Source organism: Desmodus rotundus, chromosome 1, assembly GCF_022682495.2.
Source record: "Desmodus rotundus isolate HL8 chromosome 1, HLdesRot8A.1, whole genome shotgun sequence".
Classification (NCBI taxonomy): Eukaryota; Metazoa; Chordata; class Mammalia; order Chiroptera; family Phyllostomidae; genus Desmodus; species Desmodus rotundus.
This window is the reverse complement of record NC_071387.1, coordinates 42,047,515-42,071,357: the sequence shown is the minus strand read 5'-3', so window position 1 is coordinate 42,071,357 and position 23,843 is coordinate 42,047,515. Positions and strand designations below refer to the sequence as shown.

The window sequence follows — 23,843 nt, the reverse complement described above, 5'->3', positions numbered from 1 at the left end:
GGAAAAGCTCACTGTTCTGGCTTCTAGCGAATACGGATTTCACGCTAAACACGCTCACCGTGTGTGCGTGCAGAGGCAGGCACGTGCACACACACAACCTTTTAACAATTTGTTTCAGTCAGATTAGTTACAGGATCCCATTTGAGCACCCCTCCCCCCCTAAAAAATCTTTTCATACAGAAATCAGGCTTTCCAGAAGGTTTTGCCTAGGATAATAATCGCAGAGCTTGCTAACCAGTCAATAAGAAAGTCTACCTCTAGATTCAATGATACCAGACGAGTACGTGACTCCCCTGGCAGGATTCCAAAACAAACCTGGAGAGGAATTTACCTCTTGGCACATGTTGATGGTGTTCATTCACCAGTGAGGTAACTAGGTGTCCAAAGAGGCGGGGCTCAGGGGACAGCAGCACCGACACACCTGTTCTGTCTCCAACCTGAGAAAACGAAAGTGCAGCTTTGCCCAGAAGGAAAAAGCAAGCTGTGAAGGATGTTAGATCTCACAAGAACTTGACTGGCATCACTAATTATGATTCTAGCATTTGTTTCAGTTTTGAATCATGAGGGTGTTTCACATGTCCCCCATCACATTTTAAGAGAGCAACAAAGTAGTATGTAATTTAAGAGACAAAAGGCAAACATTTCATATGTGTGGGACAGATGGATAAATGTTCAAGTAGACTAACAGTCACATTAGTTTCTGGATTGCTTGTCACTTTGTGAAATTTCCCCTTTTCACTAGATTTTTAAAAGCATTTCTTTGGATGTGGTAGTATGTGCCAGACTTGAGGTAGGGGAGAATTTAATATATCAATGCTCAAATAACTTCTTCCCCTTCTCAAGTCGGGCTTAATGGGAGTGGAGGGGTCAGATTTACTTTTAATGGGATTAAGGAGAAAAGCAGTTCTTTCTCTATTACATCCTTTGCCACTTTCCAAAATCTTACATTTCAAACTCTGACTACAGCAATTTTTACTCAACAGCGATTAATCAGAGAACTATTGGGATACATAAAAAATCTGCAGCCTAGGATGTTGGTAGAGATTTGTGGTTGTGACACTCGCTAGAACTCTAAGTTCTTAGTGAGGAGAAAATGTACCAGACAATTTTCCCTACCCAGTAGGACTTGGGAAAAAGAGCCTAAGTTAAACATTTGCCAGAGAACCAGCAGCCCTGGGCTGTAGCCCAAGTCGGAGCACGGGCCTCCCTATTCCCAGAGGCTCCTGGCGACTCGGACTTTTCAAATTGGATGAGAAAGTAGGACTGAAAAATATTTAAATAGATGCTTAAAAAATAGAAAATAAGAGGGTCTTAAAATACTTCAAGCCCTGAGAAACTCTTCTACAAAAAGTGACATCAATTGACTCGTTTCACTTAACTGGGTCTGATTTCCTCACATGAGTCTTTAATCATCCTTCTGGAACTTCCTCCTCTTGCTTTCTGACAATGCAAAATTAAGCTGGAAGAGTTACATATACACAAGTGAGACATTAGCAAAGCTCTTTTGGGTGTTGAGAAAGTGTTACCTTCTGTGATCCTCCCCCATAAATGCTAGACTTTATTGCTTAAATGTAAAGTTGTATATTTGGTGTTTAAGTTGTATACCTGGTAAGTTAGCATCTCAATAGATAAAAATCTATTAACAATGATGAAAATACATAATTGCTTAATATCCTAATGTGTCGTGTCTCTAATTACTCACAAAACAAAGCCGTAAGCTATTTTTAGGATAAACAAAATCTACATTCTTGGGCATGTCATCAACATAATCTGTATCCCTGATTCTTTATTGATCAAAAAGAAATGACCTCTTGGCCATTCAGGTTGAAAGGGTGAAGAAGGACCCCCTCTGGCCCGCCATGCGGAGATACCACATGGTTTTGGATGAAGAGCTGAAGAACGCGGTGACAATGCTGACGGTGCTGGGGACTGTGGGACCGGTCCAGCCAAGCACAGATTACCGGGAGATGCCTGAGATGCTGAACTGAGACCAGGGAATGTTGAGCTGCAGACTTTTCTGTTTTGGGCTTCTTTTTCCTCCTGAGAGACAGAGTAATATGAGAGTGCAAATTCAAGGACTGCACCAGAGGGTCAGTCTTCTGAAAGAACCAATGGCCAGTGACCTTCCAGGAGACCAGCCATGTGCAAGTCAAAAACAGCCAAAACTCGATCGTGGCCTGAAGTCTCTGGTGACTGAAGATCTGGTTGTCAGTGAAGGAAACCCGAAAAATACTCCCAGACAGCAATGAAGTCAAAATAAGCCTATTGATACTTCAACAACTGTGAAGTATCAATGAAACAACTGGGATTATGAATGCCTCTAACGATGACTTATGTCACTCAAGTGCACTTGGGAGCCAGGGGCCCAGAGTAACCTCCAACGGACCTGCTCCAGCAGAGCAGACTTCTGGCAGGGTATTAGAAACACTCTGCTGGATACCACTCAGTGACAAATTTTAGAAAGAAAGAGAATGCAAAACCAAGAAAAGATCACATCAGCACTCTTTCCAATGTGGACTTGAACTACCTTCATGAACTTACTGAGAGACAAGTGCCCCTGAGTCACAAAGGCTCTCAGTCTGTTTCTAACACAAATGTTAAGAGAGCAACTGAAAATCACAAGCAACCCAAACAAACTTACACAGAGTCAAAATACAAGAACTTGGAGATACGATGGAAGTTCCATTCTCCCTTGGACAGCTGACTTGCCAGTGTGTCTCCAGGCTCAGGGCTTGCTCAGGTCGTGGGGCAGCATGAGCAAGCCCTACTGCAGCTGGCCGAGGTGTGGCCCCTAGAAGGGGCCTTGGCCTGCACCACCTTTCCACCCAAGTCGTCCAGAACAGAAGGTGAATCCCAACTCAACTCAGAGAAAAGCCAAAGAAACCAAGTGAAAATTGGTCGTGGCAATTCTGAAGGCTCTCTGGTTTCACTGGAAAGGGGGGAAAAGCATAGAAAAATCAGCATTAAGGTAATAAAAGCCTTTTACCAAATAACCTTTTAGTTTTGATAATACAGATGGACCTTGATTTCATTCCCATTATTATAGCCCTGGAGTCGGGATGGGCACTACAGAGCTGCTGCCGCCACAGGGCGGCCCAAGTACTGAGGAAATTCTCTACTGAGCCCTTGCTACTGCCTGGAATTGCCCTCCCCTTTTCCTGGAAGTTGTTGCTACCAGGGATGCCCGGTCCCACCTCCTTTGTGCTTCATCTCAGGGAAGGGTCCACGTTTACAGAGAGGCAATAGTCCCCCTTTGGCACAAGTTTAGACATCACACCCTTAGAAAAGCTCCCCACACCTGCCTCACCCCCCCATCTCTGCTAAGTCTCCAGGTCCCGTCTCAGAGCCACCAGAGGAGGGGAATGAAAGCTCCTGCCGCCAAGCGCTCTCCTCCCACCCCGAGAACTCTCCCTGGACCTGTCTCACCTCAGCTCCCGCAGGCAACTACACAGGACAGGCTGGACTGGGCTCTCTTCGGAAATGCTTGCCAATCTTTACTGAGCTCTTTGTTCCCAGTAAGATTCACCACAACTGGCGCCTTTGTGCACTTAAATCTTTCCAGTTGGGTCTATATTGTCAAATAAGGGAAATCAAGGGGAGGGGTGGCAAAGTGACATGTTTCCAAGGAGAAATGAAGAGGCACTGATGAAACCTTTGTATTTTTCAGCATTATGAGCAATAAAATCCCCTCCAGAAAGAAACATATATATAATTTCCACGTAGCAACAGTAGGAAAAGGAGGGCAAGAAGGCGCCACTGCTTCGACCTCTGGAGAATGAAATGCAGCACTTTCCCCTGACGGCACCCATCCCTACAGCTCTAGGCTTGATGCTGTGCCTGGCCCCTGAGAGACTCAGAGGAAACAAACAGAGAATCTGATCTGAATTTAAAAATGTCCCCTGGAGGTGCTGTCAAAACTACTGTCACCAAGTCTAACCAAGGCAGCCAGCACGGCTGAACAAAACAAACATCTCAATGCTGTCCACTCGCTCAATTTGCCATTGGGTGGAGACTAATTAGCTCATTCCATGGAAAAGATTACCTCCCGCTATGGAAAGATTGATAGGAGAGTCGAATGCAAACAGGACACCTCTGAATCATCTTGAGATACAGGTGTTAGTGGTTCTCAGCCTTGACTGCCTAATCAGAATCACCTGGGAAGCTTCTCTAAGTCAGTTCCAAAGCTCAGGCTGCTTCCCGAAATATTTCACTCTGACTCTTGGGGGTGGTACCCTGGGTAGCAACAGAAAAGACCCCCTGGCAATTCCAAAGCACAGCAGCCACGTCTGCAAATCAGTCCTTGTTTCAGGTGCCCTGTTGCTTGATAAACTCTGCAGTCAGGAAAGGGGGACCCCAAGGGGCCGAAACCCAGGACACTGCAGGGAACTGATGACAAAGGCATCTGTTTACCCAAATGTGGAACTTGCCAAACTTCCAATAGATCAGTTAGAAATAGATAGAAAAGCAAGGGGTCAGGGAAGAAGCTGGGGACCTGCTGCCAAGAGAGCCTATAGACCTAATTCTTTCATCCACACCACTGAACATAGAACTAGAAGGCTTTTGAGAAGTCAGGGAGGCTGTCCTTTGCCCTTGGGAAATTCTGCATCTAAATCATCCAAGCAGATTCTGCAGAACCTTCCAGGGGATCAGAAAGATTTCCTTCTAGGACAGGTCTAGAATGAAAATTTTCCAAGTTGGAGACATTACAAACAGCAAAAACTACGAAGTCCTTCAGGCTTCAGTGACATCGTCACTAGTAAACATGAGTTACAGGCTAATGAAAATTTAGTAGCCGAGCCACTGAGCAAATGCCTTTGCAATATTTACTCAAGAAGTCATACATTCCGACCTGTGCTCATGTCAGAATTCATAAAAATTAGGGCTCATCAACAGAGTGAGCAGGTACATAGGAACCATTTCTTTAAAAATAAAAGCAAGCAACGTAGAAGAAAATATTCTTCAAGGCTATATCTTAACTGGAAAAAATATGATGGTTAAAAGCCAAGTGCTGAACTAAATATCTGAGAATTTTTCTTTCATAAGAAGCCTGTCCGTAATAGGCAAAGGTTTTCAACAACCTAGCTGAGCAACAATCTTGCTAACATTTAAATTTTTTTTAACTCTAAAATCTCTATTCATTTCCTTACACATGCTTTTAAGAAAGTGTTCCCAGCTCTGAAAAAAAAATCAGATAATCAAACTAAATACTCAGCAAAGAAGCAATGAGGGAAGGAATATACCACTGTGAAAATAAAAGCTAATGAGGGCTTTGCTCATCCCTGTCTTCACCGTGGATGCAATTAGCGATGCCATTGGTGATGTCTTCCAGCGATGCGATACTTTGTAAAGAAGATGCTACGTGGATATCACACTTCTTTAATTACGTAATATTTTTGGAACTCTAATCATTTCATCATTGTATGACGTGGTGAGTATGGCACTTTATTACAGTTTCATGTTCAGGAATCAGTTTTAACCCACAGAGAAAATCATTCAGAAAACAACAGAGAAGGAATCGATGAAACGGAACTAAACCAAAAAACCAGAAGAAATGATGAGTCCATGTTTGGTTTTTGAACCTGCTTCAATAATAACCTTATATTTGTTGAGTGGTGTTTAATTGTAAAGCACTTCCTTTTGTTCGTGCTGGCTTATGAAATAGAGCATGTGTGGGCTATACTGAACAGATGGAGAAATGCAAGACCAGAGAGGGTATAGGCTTCCCCTAGGACTAGGGTAGGCAGCTACAGCCGGTGGACTCAGTCTACTTGTGGCCTGTTCTTGTATGGACCATGAGCTAAGGGTAGCTTTCACATTTTGCCATTGGAGTTTACAAGTGAGTCCCACTCCTTCGTTCTTGCATCGCCTGTGGCTGCTTTTGCACTACAGCAGCAGAGCTGAATAGTTGCTGCAGAGACTGCACAGCCCTCAAAGCCAAAAATATTTCCTCTCTGGCCCTTTACAAAAAAGTTTGCTGACTCCTGCCTGAAACCTACAGGGAAGCCATGAGTACAGCCCGGATTTTTAGGAACCAATCCAATGTTCTTTCCACTCAATCTTTTGCCTTTCCTTAAACCATTGCAGCATGTGGTTCATCCCAGGCATATGTCCGAGGGATAAGAGGACGTTTACGAAGCATGAAAGTACGTACTTGAAGTAGAAAGAAAGAGGGCATTGAGAACAGAGCCAGATACATGAAGTGAGGAGACCGAAGGTACCCGAGTCTCCCAGTTTCACGGATCTGTGGAAGAGGGGAAGTTCTGCTCCAGGATGGATCAAATCCTGAATTTCACCCATACCTGATTTAGATGATTTACACGGTGATATTTAGAACCTTTTGAGTTGATATTTAGATCAGATATGAGACAGAGCTGATGCTGGAATGGATTAAGACTTTGGGGACTATTGGAATGAGGCGAATGTGTTTTGCTTGTGGAATACACAGGAGACTGGGGACAGACGGTACTGAGCTGTATAGCAACCTCCCGAAGTTCATGCAAACCTCAACCTCAGAAAGAAACTATATTTGGAAATGGTGTCTTTGTAGATGTAATCAAGTTATGATGAGGTCATTCTAGATGAGGGTGGGCCCTAATCCAATGGCAGGTGTCCTTATAAGAAGAAATGTGGTCACATAGAGAGGAAAATGCCACGTGCACCCAGAGACACACAGGGGAGAGCTCTTCGTGCAGAGAGAGGCAGAGTCTGGGAAGGAGGACATCAGAGATTGCCAGCAATGACCAGAAGCTAGGAGAGACACAAGGAACAGTTTCCCTCAGAGCCTCCAGCTGCCACATACATTTCTCTTTTAAACCATCCAGGGCGGGACACTTTGTTACGGCTGTAGGAAACTAACAGAGATTAGTGATCAGGTGGATATGGCCGATGAAAAAGAATTAAGATCAAGAGGAACGGAGAAAATAGTAGAATGTTAAACCCATAAAACCTTTTTGTTCCAAGTATAAACTTGTCGCTCTAGAAGGCCTTGAGGGAAAACAAAATCAAACCAAACCCAGAACCCTTGAGTACTAAACCTGATTGGGTTTCACAAACACGTTGCCAAGGTAAGCAGAACTGACTTACACTTAAACATTTTCTTCCCCTGAGGTCCATTTACAAATCCATCCCTGAATTCCCAGCTTTCCCCAGTCACCCTTCTGTCACCAAGAAACCAAATGCATTTTACAGTAGAGAAAAACAGATTAACTAAACCACAAGGATGTGCCTGACATACCTTTTCTTCTAACTCTGAATTTTCCCAGATGGCCTAATTTTTAAAATGCCTTGGACAGGGTGATGAAAAAAGAATGGCACAAGTTCGAAAGATACACAAGTGTGTACTTAAAACACATGTGGGAAAGGATCATCAAAGTGACTTTCAGGATCTCCCAGTGGCTCAGTATGCACCTCTCACATTCCTCGGCCCCAGATGTATTCATGGCTCATAACCCCTCTACACACATACTTTCCAGCTAATGTCCCCTCAACACATTTTTCAGAAAGTTGAAACTATAGGCAAAATGCAATCCTTTGTTTCTTCCAGACTGCAAGGATATAGTGGTAGACACAAATTTGTAGACACAATGTAAAAGTAAGTCTAAGATTTGAAGCATGCTGTGTTTTTCCATGTAATTCAGTCATTGAGAAATAAAAATTTTTGATTGATTGCTTTGAAAACCTTTGTATATTATACAGGGTCCAGCACAAATAATGCCCCTGTTTTTATTACAAAATCATGAGTGTGTAATTCTGTAACATAACAATATCACACTCAAGCACACCATGTGACATTTTAGGTGAAATATTCAACTTAAAACTGTAAATTATTACACCCATATTATTACCCTACCCACCACACTCAAGCAGGCATTACTTCTGCTGGACACTGTTTGTATAAAATATACATGGATACAGGCGCTCCAGGTTCATGATAAAGTTGTCCTTGGAGTCTGTACAAAAGCCCATGCAGTTGTGGCTCTTTAGCAGCTATATTTCTTTTTAATAGATCCTCAAGAGATTCATCTGAGACAGAATTTTTTTCTTTAGCATCAGGTCATGTCGTAATTTGGTATTACTTTAAATAAACTCTATTTCTAACCCACATGCCTAAGGAACCCAGGCATAGTACTTTCCCATGGATTTGCATGCCACTGTACCGTGCACAGTCTTATTTGCCTCCTCCTCCCACCATCCTGCCTCAATATTTCCTATGGTCTTAAAATGATTTGTATTTTAAACAACCAGTGGTAACAGGAAAGCCAATGCCAACTTGATATCATCACTTTGCCAGAGTCCGCTGCTATTTGGGATATAAAGTGTCATTCTCATAAGCGATCACTTAACTCCCAAGAAGGGTTAACTCTCAAAATAAATAAACAAAACCCCCTTCTATTTCTGAGTATCTACAGGGCATTTGTGAAAATATATTTCCTAAGATGGGGAATTCTTAAAAAGTTGGCCATTATAAACCCAAGGTCTCCCTTGCTCCATTGGAAAACTAACAGGGTATCTTAGCTGAAAGGGAACATGTATAGGTCTTCCTTTTCTCAGTGCCTGAAACAGCCCACTAATAACTGCCCACATCTGATTCCCTGCACGGGGCATAGCCCACACTCCCTCTGCTAGAACTCCTGCGTAAATGAGACCACAGGGCTGGCCACATTCACCACTCAGACATTTGACCTCAAGAGCCTCTTTTGGCCTCTGACCAAAGCACTCGGTAAGCCTTTTTGTTCAAAACACACCTGCTAAGGGAGTAGGAACGCACAGCCTCACAAACAGAGCCTACGCCCTTCGGCGCATTACCTTGTTCTGTTCACACACGTACTGGATCCTCAGCGTGTCCATGGCCCTGATCATGGCCTGCATGGCGGTGAAGATGTTCTGGTACACCAGCTTCGTGAAGCCCTTTCTGTCTTCATCGCTGTAGCCAGACCCGTGGATAATTCTCATTTGCTTGATAAAGGTGCTTTTGCCACTTTCACCGGTTCCTAGCAAGACCAAACCAGGGGAACACACAGTCAGCAGTCTTCAGAAAAGCACACTGAGAGAGATAGGACCTCCTGGCAGGTCGGTCCATATCACAACTAACAGGCTGACCGGGTGAACTTGGAAAAGGCCTGTCGAGTGCTGAGCCAGGGTAGTACTGTCCTTAATCCTGGGCAGAGGGGTCTTTACCCTGGACTCTGTGCTTTAGAAGGCCTCAAATCAATCAATCAATTAGCATCTCTCTCACATTCGCATACACACACACACACACATACACACAGTTTATTAAGGACACGGGAGTGTCTGTGTCACTTGGAGTAATCTTGAACATCGGCTCTTATGACTAATATAGTTGAGGCCCCAGGGAACTGCTCCCCCACCCCCCTTACCCCAAGGCCTCAGAACAACTGGCAGCTGTGTCTGAAAGCTGCAGACACTTGAGCTTTCCCCATCGCCACACGGGGCAGTGGCGGTCACGGAGGCTGCTCCAGAGCGCAGGACGGCGTGAGCAGCAGAACTCCTGGCTAAGGGGAAAGGCTAATTCACTGGTCACGCCCTTCCTTTGAGATCCCTGAACACAATGGGCCCTTGCACAATGAAGCACCTGCCCCATTGTACAAGTGTCTACGTTCTTGTTTCTCCTCATATTCCAATTTGTCGTTCAGGAGGCCCTCTAACACCTACACCTGGCAGCCCAGGAACAGTTGAGCACAGCAAATCATTTCTATCGCTCTCATATTTGTACAGGTGTCCAGGCATAACACGTGTGCTATGTGATGCCTGGGCTTCGCATTCACGTTAGACTGAGACACTGGTGAAAAGGCAGTCAACGTTGTTGCATCAGTGATAGAGATTTTTATGATGGAATTAAAGTCATTTCTACTGTTTTTTGTGGTAAAAACAATTTCTTGTGTGAAATCCCATTGCCATGTTTGGAACATGGCACCTCATATATCTGCTTTGTTTTTAAGTTTAAATATTGCTTTCTGAGTTTTGTTAACAATGCAAGTCGGTGTGCCCCAGGAGGGCACAGCTTCTTCACGTAGAAATGACTCACAGACGACCCCAAACTAAAATGACTCCAGAGAAGCTGTACACTTCAAACGCTGGAATTGTATGGTATGCAAATTATATTTCAATAAAGGTGTTGCAAAGTAAAAAAAAAAGCTGTCTAACTCAGTGTTTCTGTTAAACGAACACAAAACTATATAAATATCTTAATTAAAACAATATTATTCATGATTTTTTAAAGAGCTTATTTTATTTATTTTTAGACAGAGGGAAAGGGAAGGAGAAAGACAGGAAGAGAAATATCAATGTGTGGTTGCCTCTTGTGCGCCCCCTACTGAGGACCTGGCCTGCAACCCAGGCACGTGCCCTGACTGGGAATCGAACCAATGACCCTTTGGTTCACAGACCGGTGCTCAGTCCACTGAGCCACACCGGCCAGGGCTGATTTTTTTCTATAAAGAAGACAAACATTATGGAATAGGAAATTATTAATTATAAGATCTTTATTTTGTTACTCCAGTGTCTCACTGACCCACCAGAACACCCAAATAGTGTATTTGTAGTTACATTCAATTATCTTTAATACTTTGCCAACTCCTAGTCATAAAAAAAAATAGTTTTACATAGCTTTTTTGACATTTTAGTTATAGAGACGTGTTTGTCAGGGTAGGAAGAAAGGACATACTGGTAACAGTTTGTTATCTTGATAATGACCTGTAACTGTTAAGACTTATGGGACCTGGGTCCACATTTGTATTCAAATCAGGGCCCTGAGAAACACTTAACGGACTCTTTTTTTGTTTTATTCCATGTAGATAATTGAGACTCTTAGTATTTGATAAGATTTTTCCTTGTAAGAAAAAATATTCCTTCAGATCTATTTTTTCAGAACACACACCAGCTTTTTGGTCTGTCTCCCTAACCTCAGCTCAGAACCCCCAATGACTTCCCACTCTGCTCAGAAAGACAGATGGAAGTTAACACAGCCAACAGGCTGCGTGGCCCGGCCCACCGTCCTCACCAGCCGCTTCTCACAACACACTTTCTTCTGCTCTCTGCACTCCTGCCACATGTTCAGACCCTCCCTTCTTGTAACCTGGACCCACGCTTTGTACATTCTTAGAGTGGTCTTCCTTTGTCCCACTCAACTTTGCTCTTGGCCTGGCCTCCCTGTCAAGGTCAAGTCTTTGTATTCTAGGTTCTGCTGGTTCCATGAACTGCTCTTTGCAGCACCTGTTCCTGTAGCTGTGCCCATTAGTGTCATTCTCCTTACCACATGTGTCCCCCCTACCAGCCTGTAAGTTCCCTAAGGGGAGATGCAGCCGTGTTTGTTGGTAGTCACCCTACCTCTCCTTGTGCCCGGTGTAGTGCCCAACACTTGGCACATGCTTAATATGCTTTGTAAAAATGCTGGTAAAATAGACATAAAATTTACCATGTCAATCTTTTTAGGTGTATAGTTCAGTAGCACTAAGTACATTCACATTCCTGTACAATCATCCTCCAGGACTCTTTACATCCTGCAGAACTAAAACTCCGTACCCATTAAACCACTCCCCCCTCCTCCCTCCCCCTGGCAACCCCATTGGATTTTCTCTCTCTGGATATTTGGCTACTCTGGGTGCCTTATGTAAGTGGAATCATACAGTATTTGTCTTTTCGTGACTGGCTTATTTAACTTAGCATAATGTCTTCAAGTTTCATTCATATTATAGCCCAGGTCAAAATTTGCCTCCTTTTTAGGGCTCAAATAGTATTCTAGTATTTTTAAATACATGATAGTGACAAAGAATTCATCTAGTCTCAAGTACTACACTATCCATAACACAGGAAAATAGAGTGGGTCATTCTCTCTCAACCCCCCAGTGCTATGTGGGTAGCAATGACTTCAACCATGGCAGGAACAACCCCCAAAAGTGGCCAAGCAGGAGGCTTATCGTCATTCTCTGAGACCCTTTCTGGTATTCTCCGAGTCCCAATAATGATGAATAAGAGTATGCTCCAGGTACTCTCTACAGATTACCTCCTCTAATCCTCATAGTCTCCCCACAAGATATGTGCTATTATCATCATCTTTATCTTACAGATGAGAAAACTGAGACTAAGTAACCTCTCCCAGGTCACACAGCTTGTAAGAGGGAGAACGAGGATTTTCAGGCAATCAGACTCTAAAGGCAAACTGGTTTGTCGGAGAAGAAAGTCAGGGTCATGACCAAAAGGACGTAGTTATACTGTTCTAATGAGGACACATCTGAAGTTCACAGCCACACACTGAACCCTAAGCCCCAGCAGACCCACCATCTTGCAGGTGCCTGCTGCCAGGGCATGAGGAAGCACCTTCAGACAGGTGAGCATCCTCAGAAGCAGTCTCACCGTCACCTCACTTCCACCTCTGGAGGCAGGAAAAGTGGGTGCTGTCTTCCCACATCAGAGAGGAGGAACCTGGCTGTGAGTCAGCAAACAAGGGAAGGTAGATGCAAAGGCAGAGCTGGGGCTAGAAGTCAGGCCATCAGCACCTCGGCCTTCAAGGCTCAGCACAAATATTACCTCCCCTGAAGGAATTTCTTCCCCTCCAACCCCCAACAGCTAGACCTTCCCCCTTTGAGCTCTCAAACAGCCTGTGGACACCCCAGTGGAGCACACCCCATAACTGTTTGTTTACAAATAAGCCTCTCCCCACATCCTTAGTCAAGTAAGGGTGAGGCTTGGGATTCACTCATTTAGGTACCACGAACACGGTGCCTGCTACATAACCAGCTCTCAAAGAACGGCTATGTGAAGGCATGATGTGAACAAGTGTGGGAAGTCACAGTGTTCCTCCATAGGTCTTATATCATGGACAACTGCAGAAAAATGTGATATAAGTTGTCTGAAGATGATCATGATAAGAACAGGTGCCCCTGAAGCCACCGTTCTAATGATGACTCTTGGCTGCCTAAACCCTATATGATAATGTGAGGACCTATGGAAAGATCCTACACTGTCAGAGCTCATTCTGAAGTCCTCGGTCAGATCAGATCTCTGCTCTTGCAGACTCCTGGGGTCCCGGCACCTCTACCCATCTATGACACTGCGATGCTTTCCTGTATTCCACCTCAGTAAGGCTGTGCTAGTTTACCCCAAGAAAATATTAACAATTACTTTTAAGTGTTAAACATTCTACACACCACAAAGCTGAGATGAATGGAGAGATTATGTAACTATCTCAAGGCAAACTATGATTTTGGGCCTGAAGCAAAAAAAAAAAAAAAAATCACTCAAGACTCAGCCCAACTGTGAAAATAGAGAATCCTTTTAACTATAAAGACCAGTCATTAACAAGAGTTTTAAGCCACCCCTACCACCCGTCCCAAACATAGACACATTTCTAAAAAGTCATTGATTTTTGCTTTTGGACATGGAACTTTCTAAAAAAATGTTTTAAAGATTAATATTGACTAAAAGAGAACATGTAAATGTATTTGATTAATACCAATACTTTAAAGTATTCTTCAGCTCTATACTGTGGTTATTTGAAGAATAAAAATCCAAGTATAGAACAAAAGAGGACAAGTTAAAGGCAAAGAGCCTGAAAGATGCTGGCCACTGGGGGATGAAGTCAAGACGGTAGAGACTCAGCGTGGGAGGTTCTCTTGCTCTCATTTAAGCCCCGACACAACCCAGTGAGTGTCTTCTTTTTCCAGAAGGGAAACTGAAACTCAGAAAGGCCAAATAGTTTATTTAATCTCTGTCCCAGGTCTAAGTTTGTTCAAGGTCACCCATCTTGGAAGTGTTGGGTTTGGGGTCTAAATGTTGGTGCATGCACTTTCCAAGATAACACCATGTGCTGGCTTTACACTGAGTGCTTCTCCAAGTAAATGACGGCCACACCCTCCTATCTGCTTATGAACGGCTTTGTCTGGTGCTGAGATTCTAACACGTGGGACTGTATCTTTAATCCTTCAGAGCTCTGTTCCAAACCAGCCGGTCCCAGCAGCAGATGGAGGCTTGAAGGGAGAAAAGGCAGGAGACGAGGGCCTATCCGCAATGACAGCTGCGACTAGACCACGGGCACCAGTAAGCTCAGGCTGAGGATCTGAGTCGAGTTTCCTCACTGGTTCTAAACAGAAACAACATTTGGACCTTGAGTGTAACCATTTATTCTGTACAAGTAAAAGAAAAATTTAAGGATGTAACTTTTAGAAAGGTGTTGGTGATTGGAGGATTAGGTGACTTAGCTTTTACATCCCACCTAATTACTCATCAGAATGCGTGGTTTGGGTCAGTAGCACGGATCCACTCTGCTCTGTTTCTTGTCTTTTTGCAAGGACTTTCTCACCCACCCGCTCCCCAAATCAACGTGCTGGTGGGGGCCTCTCTACAGCCTGAACAACTGCAGAAAGAGAGGCAACTTGAGCCCTCAACTTGGGCACCGCTGTCAACTGGGAGGTGAACTTTGCTGTCAGGTAACTAAGGGATTCATTAAGAGGCCACAAGGGGTGTGTGTGTGGGGGGGAGAAGCCACGTGAGAGGATGGGGGAGGGGCAGGGAGGTACTGGGGTGAGGAACCACTCTGAGCAGCCCAGAAAGACTTTTGCTCCCTGACCCAAATCTGCTAAAACACAGGTGCGGAAAGAAATATAATTACAATATTATTTCTAGATTCTGTTTCAAATATAAGTAAGGAAAGGGCTCTCTTCTCCATTTTGTTTTTGCTTCATGGTTTTCATATTTGGGGGGAAATAACAACAGTGGTTATAAGTACTTTTAAGCTTTCATTAAGACATTCTTGCTTAGTATCACCCTAGCGCCAAATAAAATCAGTGGGTAAGTTCTGGGTAAGGCACTCTGCCCTCCTGGCTGATGTCCAACCTGTTTCTCCAGGAAGTCTCGGTTAATCTCCCTGAGTCTCTGACTCACTGGGAAGGTCTGCTGGGGATCCCTGGCCTCCCCCAGCCCCTTATACGTGACTTCTTTCCTTTTCCAGAGTAGACGCTCGCTCAGTAAGTGGTTAAATTGAACACACACAGCTTGCTGCTCTGGTGTGGTTGGCATATATGATAACATGTGCCCTATTTTAACTCAAAGCTCACCTCCACCAGCTTCCTGCTTTCTGTGGGTGATGGGTGCACACCTCTCCTTGGCAGGTGTGGGTCTGGGGCCTTGCTCCTGGCATCAGTGTTACCTAAAACTCATTTCTATACCTGCCATGTGATTTTTATCATATTCATAAACCACCTGTATGTTTATTTAATCTTTTTATATTCTTTTATTTAAATAATCTTGTTATGAAAGGAAACATGACTGTCATAAATGAAAGCCAATATCATCTGCCATAATTAATCAAATTAAGCATATTATAATAAAGTAAATAAGCCAGTGATATATTACAACTAAAAACGTTTTGTCTGTCCCCGGTGATTTGGCTATCATATTTTGAAAAACAAAACACACAAATTATTGTCCTCTTTATGTGAAATTTACCCTTCTATATCACCTCCTTAAAGGAACTCCCACCCTTTCTGTCTAGGGGCTTCTTGAATCTACCCAAGACCTCACCCAGATATGAAAAAACGGGGGGCTGAAACTGATGGCATTGAAAAAGGGCCAACAAAATGTCTTTGCACTAAAATTCTACACTCTTTCTGAGATTTGAGAAAGCAATACGTGGTGCACATTTCAGCTTAATGTTAAATACACAGAAGAGCTCATGAAGAAAAAGAACGTTGCTTTTTAGGAGTTATGAGGGAACAGAGGCCAAAGCAAAATAAATCCTTTCCAAGTGATGGACCAAGGACATCTAAAGAGAAAGCCAATTGTTCTACAGTTTCTCTACGCTCTTGAGTAAAGACCTCCTGCTGAGAGCCAAGGCCAGGGGCTGATAAAGCTCTGAGATGGGCAAAGCCTTCTTCAGTAGTCGGTGATGTTTTCTAAAACCGTGCATCTGTGAGAAGTCCTTGTGTTTTAGCTCAGTTTTACAGAATACATACAAAACAAAATGTAAATCAGAACAAAACCGAGAACACAACTCTGGATATTGTTTGCATGGTCCGTGAGCCCAGTGGGCTCAGACGAGGGTCTGGACATGCTGAGGGGACCCACGGGTTGGCTCTGTGAGCAAGGGGCCTTGTTTCTTTTGTTCCCGGGAATCTTTGGAGCCTAAAACAGAGCACATTTTAGGACCCTAATAAATATTTGTGAATGGGTATTTGTTGACTAAGGCAACCAGGATGATTACTGTTTTGGAAAGCAATAGGAAGTGGGTTTTCCTAGCTACGGGAAGGCTCAGAATTGATTGGATAAATCTGAGTATACCAGGCTACCTCACACAGAAGGAGGCACCCTGCCACTTGCCCTTTCTGATGGACACTTAAGACCCAGTGCCAGCCACACAAAGAGGCGGGTTCAGGTTCCATTCACGGTTTCCTGGTAGTGGAGATAGATGAGTTAAGGAAATTACTTTTGGAATCTTTAAGTAGGAGTGTTCTCAGCAGCACAGAGGGCTGAGAGTGATGAGACTTTGGGGCATTCTGCTTGGCCCCCTCTACCTTGCAGCTGACTCGAGGTAGCAGCCACCCCACTCAGTGGGAGTTTATGCACCTGTAAGTGCTGCAGTCTGGGAACTTGTCATTCTAGTTTTATGAGAGAATCTGGCTAATGCTGGGGAAAATTCCAAGCCATTCACTGCTGCTTTGGTCCGAATGTTTGTGTCCCTCCTCCCCGAAAATCAACCTCATGATTTGAAAAATCTAATACCCGAGGTGATGGTACTAAGAGCCTTTGGGAGGTAATTAGGTAATAAGAGTGGACCCCTAATGAATGGAATTAGTACCCTTATAAAAGAGAACCTAAAGAGTCCCTCTGTCCCTTCCACCATGTGAGGAGACAAGGAGCAGTCTGCAGTCTGCAAGTGAACACTCATCAGAACCCAATGGCACATGATCTGCAAATTCCAGCCTCCAGACTGTGAGAAATAAAATAAACCACAGAAATTTATTACTCACAGTCTGGAGGATGGAAGTTGGAGGTCAGATGCCATTAAGGTTGGGTACTGCTGAATACCAGTCTGTGGTGTTTTGTTATAGCAGCCTGATGGACTAAGATACCTACCCAAGTGCAATCCAGTGGAGAGGAGAATACTCAAGAAAAATGCAAATTTTGGGCTCCTCCTCAGTTCGAATCTGACTGACCCTTGAAGGAGCCTGGGAATATGCAATTTTTAACCAGTACTCCAGGAGTTTTGATGCACCCAGTTCACAGACTGGTTGGGAAGCACTACTCCAGGGTTCTTCCAAGGGGAACCTCTGCTAATATAACCTACTTGGGAATGAATGCTCAAGTTTTTACATCATGTTCATTTTAGCTGATGGGTTTTTATAGCAAGTTCTAATTTCATTTCTGCATGAATAAAAGATCCCCGTGTGAGCTCTGTTTTTCAATTTCCAGAGGAAAACATATTTAAAGGGCCATAAAGGTTTACTTATTCAAGTCAGCCCTGCTTCTGCCCAGCCCCCGTGTCACATCACAAGTACGTCTCCTTCCCCAGCTCCTGTGCTTGCAGTTAGAGGAGGTGCTATTTTTCACCCTAAAAGGAGACATAGCAATGTCCTAGGCAATACAGAACTGTAAACAACTGGAAACAGGGCTCATGGCTATTCTCTCAATAAAAGAGGTGAATACAAAGCCTTTGAAACAAGAACAGAAAGCTGAAAGAAATTAAGTGATGAGGCTCAACAGACAGTATAAGATTAAAAGAAAAACTAACCATAAACAATGGAGCAAAATTCAAAAGATGCTGTATTATATTTAATAGTCTACTTGTTTCATTAATCTGCAGAATTATCTTTATTGACTAACCAATAACAGCATCAATTCTGAGTATTTCCCTTCACTTTATGTCATTGTTAGGCTTCATTTTGATCAAGAAAATATTTGCAAGTCCAAACTTAATTTCTGATCTCAGGCAAAGCCAAAAGTTCATGTTCACAATTTTTGATCAAAAAGAATTTTTGAATAATTGTTTTTCTAATTGGAAGTACCAGGAAATAATGGTACTTCTCATATTTAAAAGTTTAAATTCAATATATACCATATGATCTCACTTATATGTGGAATCTAATGAACAAAATAAACTGATGAACACAAAAGAAACAGAGGCATGGATACATGGAACAGATTGACAGCTGTCAGAGGGGCGGGGTTGAGGGACTAGATGAAAGAAGGTGAAGGGATTTTCCAAAGAACGTACATATGTAGCACATAAGTACATAGACTCAGATAACAACGTGCTGTTGGTCGGAGGGAAAGGGGGGGAAGAGAGGTGAAGGTGGGCAAGCGGGAGAAAATTGAGGATGGAACGAGACTTTGACTGGGGTGATGGGCACCTGATGCAGTGTGCACGTAATGTTTTATTGGGTTGTGCACTTGAAAACTGTATGGTTTTGGAAATCATCACCCCAATAAATTTAATATAAAAATGCGATAACACACAAAGCTAATTTTTACTCTAAATTGGTTTGAGCCATTTACCTATACAGTCAAATTTCTGTAGTTTACTATAAATGTGGTATGGTATTCTTCAAAAATTCAATGCAAATGTTTAGCTGAGTACTAACTGCTTTGCATTAGGAAGCAGTTGTCATTGACTGATAGGTATTTCTTGTATATAATCACATGATCTAGAGATCTTTGTTACTTGCCAAACATTATAACTGACCCTTCTATAAAGAGTTATACAACTTTGCTCTCTGTATGTCAATAGCTCATGTGTGTAAGTCTGGAAAAGTAGCAAAATATGTAGAATCTTAATAATCAAGTGCTTGTTAGTGACAAAACTCTATTATGGAAGATGCCCTGGGCATCAATTACTTTTCCCTCAAAATGAATAAGACACACAAAGGATGGGAGAAAACTATTCAAATAAGCTCTATGGCTTACAGCTAAAGTATTACTGATTCAATTAGAAGTGCAACTCATTTTACTTCTAAGGAAGGTCACAAGATCTCTTTCTGCTATCTGACTCTGACTTGTTTTACTCTCCAAAAGGACAAATAGGAAGCATTTTCGTAAATGGTTTTAGAATCTTCCACAGTTCACTGCTCCTCCTAAAAATGAATATCCACCCATTCTTACAGAAACGTTCACCAAGAAATCCTACCACCAGGGCACCAGCAAGACTTTGGCCTCTCACATGTGAAAGAGCATGAGGAGTTAAAGAACCCTAGAATGGTGAACACCAGAATGAGTCTAAAATCAATCAGAATTTGTTCTTGTTCTAGTTATGATTGTCCAATAGTTTGATGTTTGCTATGTTGAAAAAGAAAGGAGAGAAAGACTAGTAAACAGATAAAAATTTCTTAAGGGAAAGAAAGAAGCAAAAGAGACAATGAACTTATATAATCCTTAAGCCACAGTAAGTGCCGGCAAGTAGACAAGTTACCATTTTGAAACACAACCATTTTGCCAAAACAGCTGCAACTACAGAGGACCTGACCTACTCTACTACCCATCCTCCCCCAGCCCCAAAGATAAATTGAAATGATCATAAATGTTAGTTAGACAAAAGTGCAATTACATGTAGGATCAAGTTAAGGACCGAAGCATGGGATTCCAAACTGTAGAGCTTTGAAAATACAACGCAACGTCATCCATACACTTGGGATGTAATTGTTCTCCTGAAGTCCTTCTCATGATTCTTACAGATATGAAATGAGTTGTACTCAGATTTACGTAGAAATACACATAGATATATGGTGTTTTTTGGTTCACCATCACAACCAGAATATGTGACTTTACCCTTGAAAGGTCCAGTTTAAGGAATAGTGAGACATTGGCAAGGTTAAAATTCAGGCCACATAGTTTTTGCCTTCCTTTTCCTACCTCAGTAGCCTGCAGCCTCCCAGGTCAACTCATCACACAGCTCCTGCATCACTTTTCCCATGAATCCCCCTGAAACCCAGGTAGAAGTCTCATGATCTTCTTCCTGTTACTACTATATTTTTACGTACCATTCTTATTACATTTTGTCATGACGCTTATAAATTTATATGTCTTCTCAATAGTCTGTGGTTTCCCTTAGATCAGAAACTCTCTTTTCTACGTTGGGCAGCACCTGCCACAGAGTAGGCACTCAATAAACGCCTGGATAGTGTAAGAATTACCTGATACTACTTTCCTTGGCACTCCTCACCTAATCATGCAGCCTTGGAATCTTTCCTACCACTTCAATTCAGCGGAGCCTTTCCCAAAGTAAATGAGATATATCCTCCCCCTTTCATTCTCCTCTCAACCCCCGTATCAGCAAATGAGCCTGTGCCTACTCAACTCTTGATTCTCATTAAATGGTCTTCACTGTGGTTTCATCCACTGAAAGAAACACATTTCTTTCTTGTTGTACAACTGTGAATCAATAAGTTCACAATCCAATGGAAGATGTGCTTAGCCATTCCAAACATTATTTGCTGAGCATATATTGAGTGCCTGGGTTGGGTGCTAGTTGTAGGGCACGCAGCTTCCCCCCGGTGGGAAGTGCAGCTCCCTGGTATCCTTTCCTCCAGGCCAAGATCCCTCTGAACCTCAGTCTCCCGGACCCAAGAGCTCCAGAATGACTGAGACCAAAAGATTTGGGTAAGAATTTTTCAATGTGTCTCTCACAGATATCCAAAAGAGTTCCTTAAATACATATATTTAATTTAAAACAAAGACAATCTAATGATTCATGACTAATAGTAATTTCCAGCCCCTTCATCAAGCGCTCTCTCTGCTTGTGGACAGCTCTCTCTGCTCGTGGCTGGACTCCTCTCCGCAGGGTGAATTAAAATGAGTAGTCTGACCATGTCTTCCAGTTGCCCAGGACCAGCCCTGTTGTCTTGAGGTAATTACTGTTGGTATCTTTTTTCATTCTCAAAAGTGTTCTAGTTCGGCCAATAAAGAATGTGGCCACACTCAGTGTAACTGCCAAATTGAGGATGGAAGAGACTTTACAGCCGCCTCCGGCCTTACAACTCTAATTTACTGCGTAAACATACAGCCCACAAGGAGAAAATCCATAACCTCCACCTTAGGAAAAAAAACAGCTTTTCAGTAAGACAAGTACGGGAGTAGCTAACACATTTCTTATGTTGGGAGGATGCACTTTTGACCTTGCTATGAAACCAGCTGAACAGCGGAACCCAACCAGCTGCTTTGTTACTGGCAGGGGGAAAACATATTCAGAAAAGGTCATTTCAACTGAAAGAAATCTGTGTATGAAATAGCTATTATCTCTATTAATTATATCTCTAGTGACCTACTTCTGGGAAAAAAAGCTTTCCACCAAAAGTCAATCCAATGTCTTTTAAGGTTGGAATTAAACATATAAAAGAAATTCTGTTGTTTTAAGACAAAAAGAAAGAGGCAAATAGCTCTCTCTTTTCGAGTCTGTCAACACTGGGATGGCTTTGCTGTGATCGCAACAAGGGTGAGTCCCAGAAGGGGTGGGGGTGCAATGGAGAATGATTCGGGCGTTACTCTCATCTCGCCCCAATGACACAGGTGTGCTCCTGGGGCCTTCCCTTTGGAATGATGAGAAGGCAGCATGGCAAACCATCACAGCCAGGCACTCCATCTGGGGTGGAGCATTTTTCTTTTCTTGGAACTATCGGGCTTATTTTTGCTGGAATCCCAGATTTTTAACTAATTAACTGTGTGATCTTAGACAAATTACTTAAACTCTCTGAACCTCAGTTTCCTCATCAATTAAGTAAACAGAACAAATAATACCAGTCCCATCATCTTCAGCTGTGAGAAGTAAAATCACTCTAATTCTGGAAAGCAGTATTCAAATATTATTATTACCAGTGGTAGGGAGATCACTGTGGAAATGCAGAGGAAGAATGGAATGGAATGGTGCAGAAGAATGAATGTATTTGAGAGACAAGATTAGAAACAGGAATTGTAACCTTTCTGAGACCAGGAACTTGGTGGCATTTCTGACGATAATGGGGATGTTGGGAAGTAGTGCCTGCGTTAGTTTCCTAGGCTGCTGTAATAAATCACCACGAACTGGGTGGCTTAAAACAAGAGAAAGTTACTCTCTCCCTGTGGCTCTGGGGGAAAATCCATTCCTTGCGTCCCCTCTAGCTTCATGGTGGTTGCTGACAACCCATGACGCAACCTGGTCTGTGACAACAGCCCTCCAGTCCGAGCCTTCGTCTTCCCATGGCCAACACTCCTCTGAGTGTGTCTGCGTCCAAATATCTTTCACCTTCTAAGGACGCCAGTCGCACTGGATCAGGGCCCACCCTGATCCCAGAGGACTACATCTTCACTTGATTACATCTGCAGAGACCCCATTCCAATTAAGCTCGCATCACAGGTGCCAAACTCATCAAGAATCGGGGGGCACTCTAGTCAGCCCAGGACTGTGTCTGTTTGGGAAAGGCAACTGCATTCTCAACACTCAGAGAAAATTGATTTAATAATTTTGGTAGGATTTTTACAGAAATAAAAATAAAAGGGGGTTCCGTCACATTTTCTAAATATAATGAACATTTTAAACCTCCAGCATGAGGGACAAGGGCTATTCACTGTTTCCACTTGTCTTAACCAACATTTGGACTGTTTCTCGGATGCCAAAGTTTTTCTCTTTAGAACTTTCCCCCTCACATTTTCTATGTGAAGCAACTTCCTCGACTAAAGTTACTTTTTATAGGGAATATAGTCAATAATATTGTAATATCTCTGCATGCTGTTCATGTGGGTACTATACTTATTGGGGTGATCACTTTGTAAGTTCTATAAATGTCTCCTCACCACGTTGTACACCTGAAGCTAATATAATAAGGTCTGTCAACTGTAATTAAAAAATAAAAAGGTTTTGTAAAAAATAAAGTTACTTTTTTAGGAGTAACTGTGGGTGAGCTCATTATGTTTCAGCTTCAGCGTGGCAACAGGAATTTGATCCCGTCAGCAACAATCCCGGCAGTTTGGGCTCTGGGATCCCATTCCCATTTTATTTGGTCAGTATATCGTTCAACATTTTAATTTTTTAATTTTTTTTCAGGGGAGAGCACGAATGCAGCCCCCCACTTCCACAGATTATGCAGTCGAGTTTCCCGCATCTGGGGAAATCGCAGGGGTCAGCACATCCGGGGTGCAACGGATAAGCCGCACCCTGGGAAAACCACCTCCGTGATCATGGAATCTCCGCTGCCAGGTAAGTGGCAACATTTTAACTTTTAATTGGAATTTCCTGGTTTGCTAATACCACACAAACCCTCCCACATTCTACCCCTAGTCCTCACTGTCTTATACCAGGTTCGGTCACACACTTACGGTACCTGCTGAAGCCTGGAAACGTGACTGGGCCCCCGCTGAACTCCAGGCTCTCTGGAGCCCAACAGCCCCCAGACCAGCCCTCCTCCCCAGCTAGGGCCGTCACTCACCCCATTTCACCCCAAATTCCCCTGTCCCACAGTTCTGAGCCAACCACTTTTCCTTATTAATCAGTTATTTCGTAACTATCCTCAGGTCAGCTTTTGTCTCCCCCACAACTGAATTAAACAAAGTTTTCTTTTTGTGTCCTCCCACAACACCTGGTCCAACCACCTGCACAGAACAGACACTTGAGTGGGTGCTGGCTAAACACAGAAGGGCCAGCAAGACAGCATCCTGCAGTCATTCCCATTGTCCAGGGCTGGACATGGTGCCACCCTCAGAGTTGGACAAAGTTGCTTCAAACTCCTTCTGGCCCTCTTTCATCTTTCTCCAACCAATGGGGCAGTGAGGCCGCAGGGCCAAGGGGACATGCTCTCTTAGAATGCCTGTCCTCTCCTCGGCTTCAAGACCGTGCCCCAGGCTCTTGAGACCCTGAATTTCCCTGCCCA

General features: G+C 43.2%; 1 protein-coding gene and 1 non-coding gene across 3 annotated transcripts in view; both read right to left on the bottom strand.

The window, feature by feature from the left end:
• The window catches only part of GNA14 (G protein subunit alpha 14), a 164,000-nt gene that overhangs the window by 66,844 nt on the left and 73,313 nt on the right, over positions 1-23,843 (bottom strand). For both annotated transcript variants that reach the window (XM_024555678.4, XM_045191614.2), the window contains exon 2: positions 8,806-8,990. In XM_024555678.4, coding sequence (XP_024411446.1) covers positions 8,806-8,990 — 185 coding nt within the window. The remainder of the gene's footprint in view (positions 1-8,805; positions 8,991-23,843) is intronic.
• On the bottom strand, positions 23,018-23,181 carry LOC112300488 (U1 spliceosomal RNA). Its single transcript, XR_002974397.2, has one exon. It is a non-coding gene; the product is annotated as a U1 spliceosomal RNA (small nuclear RNA).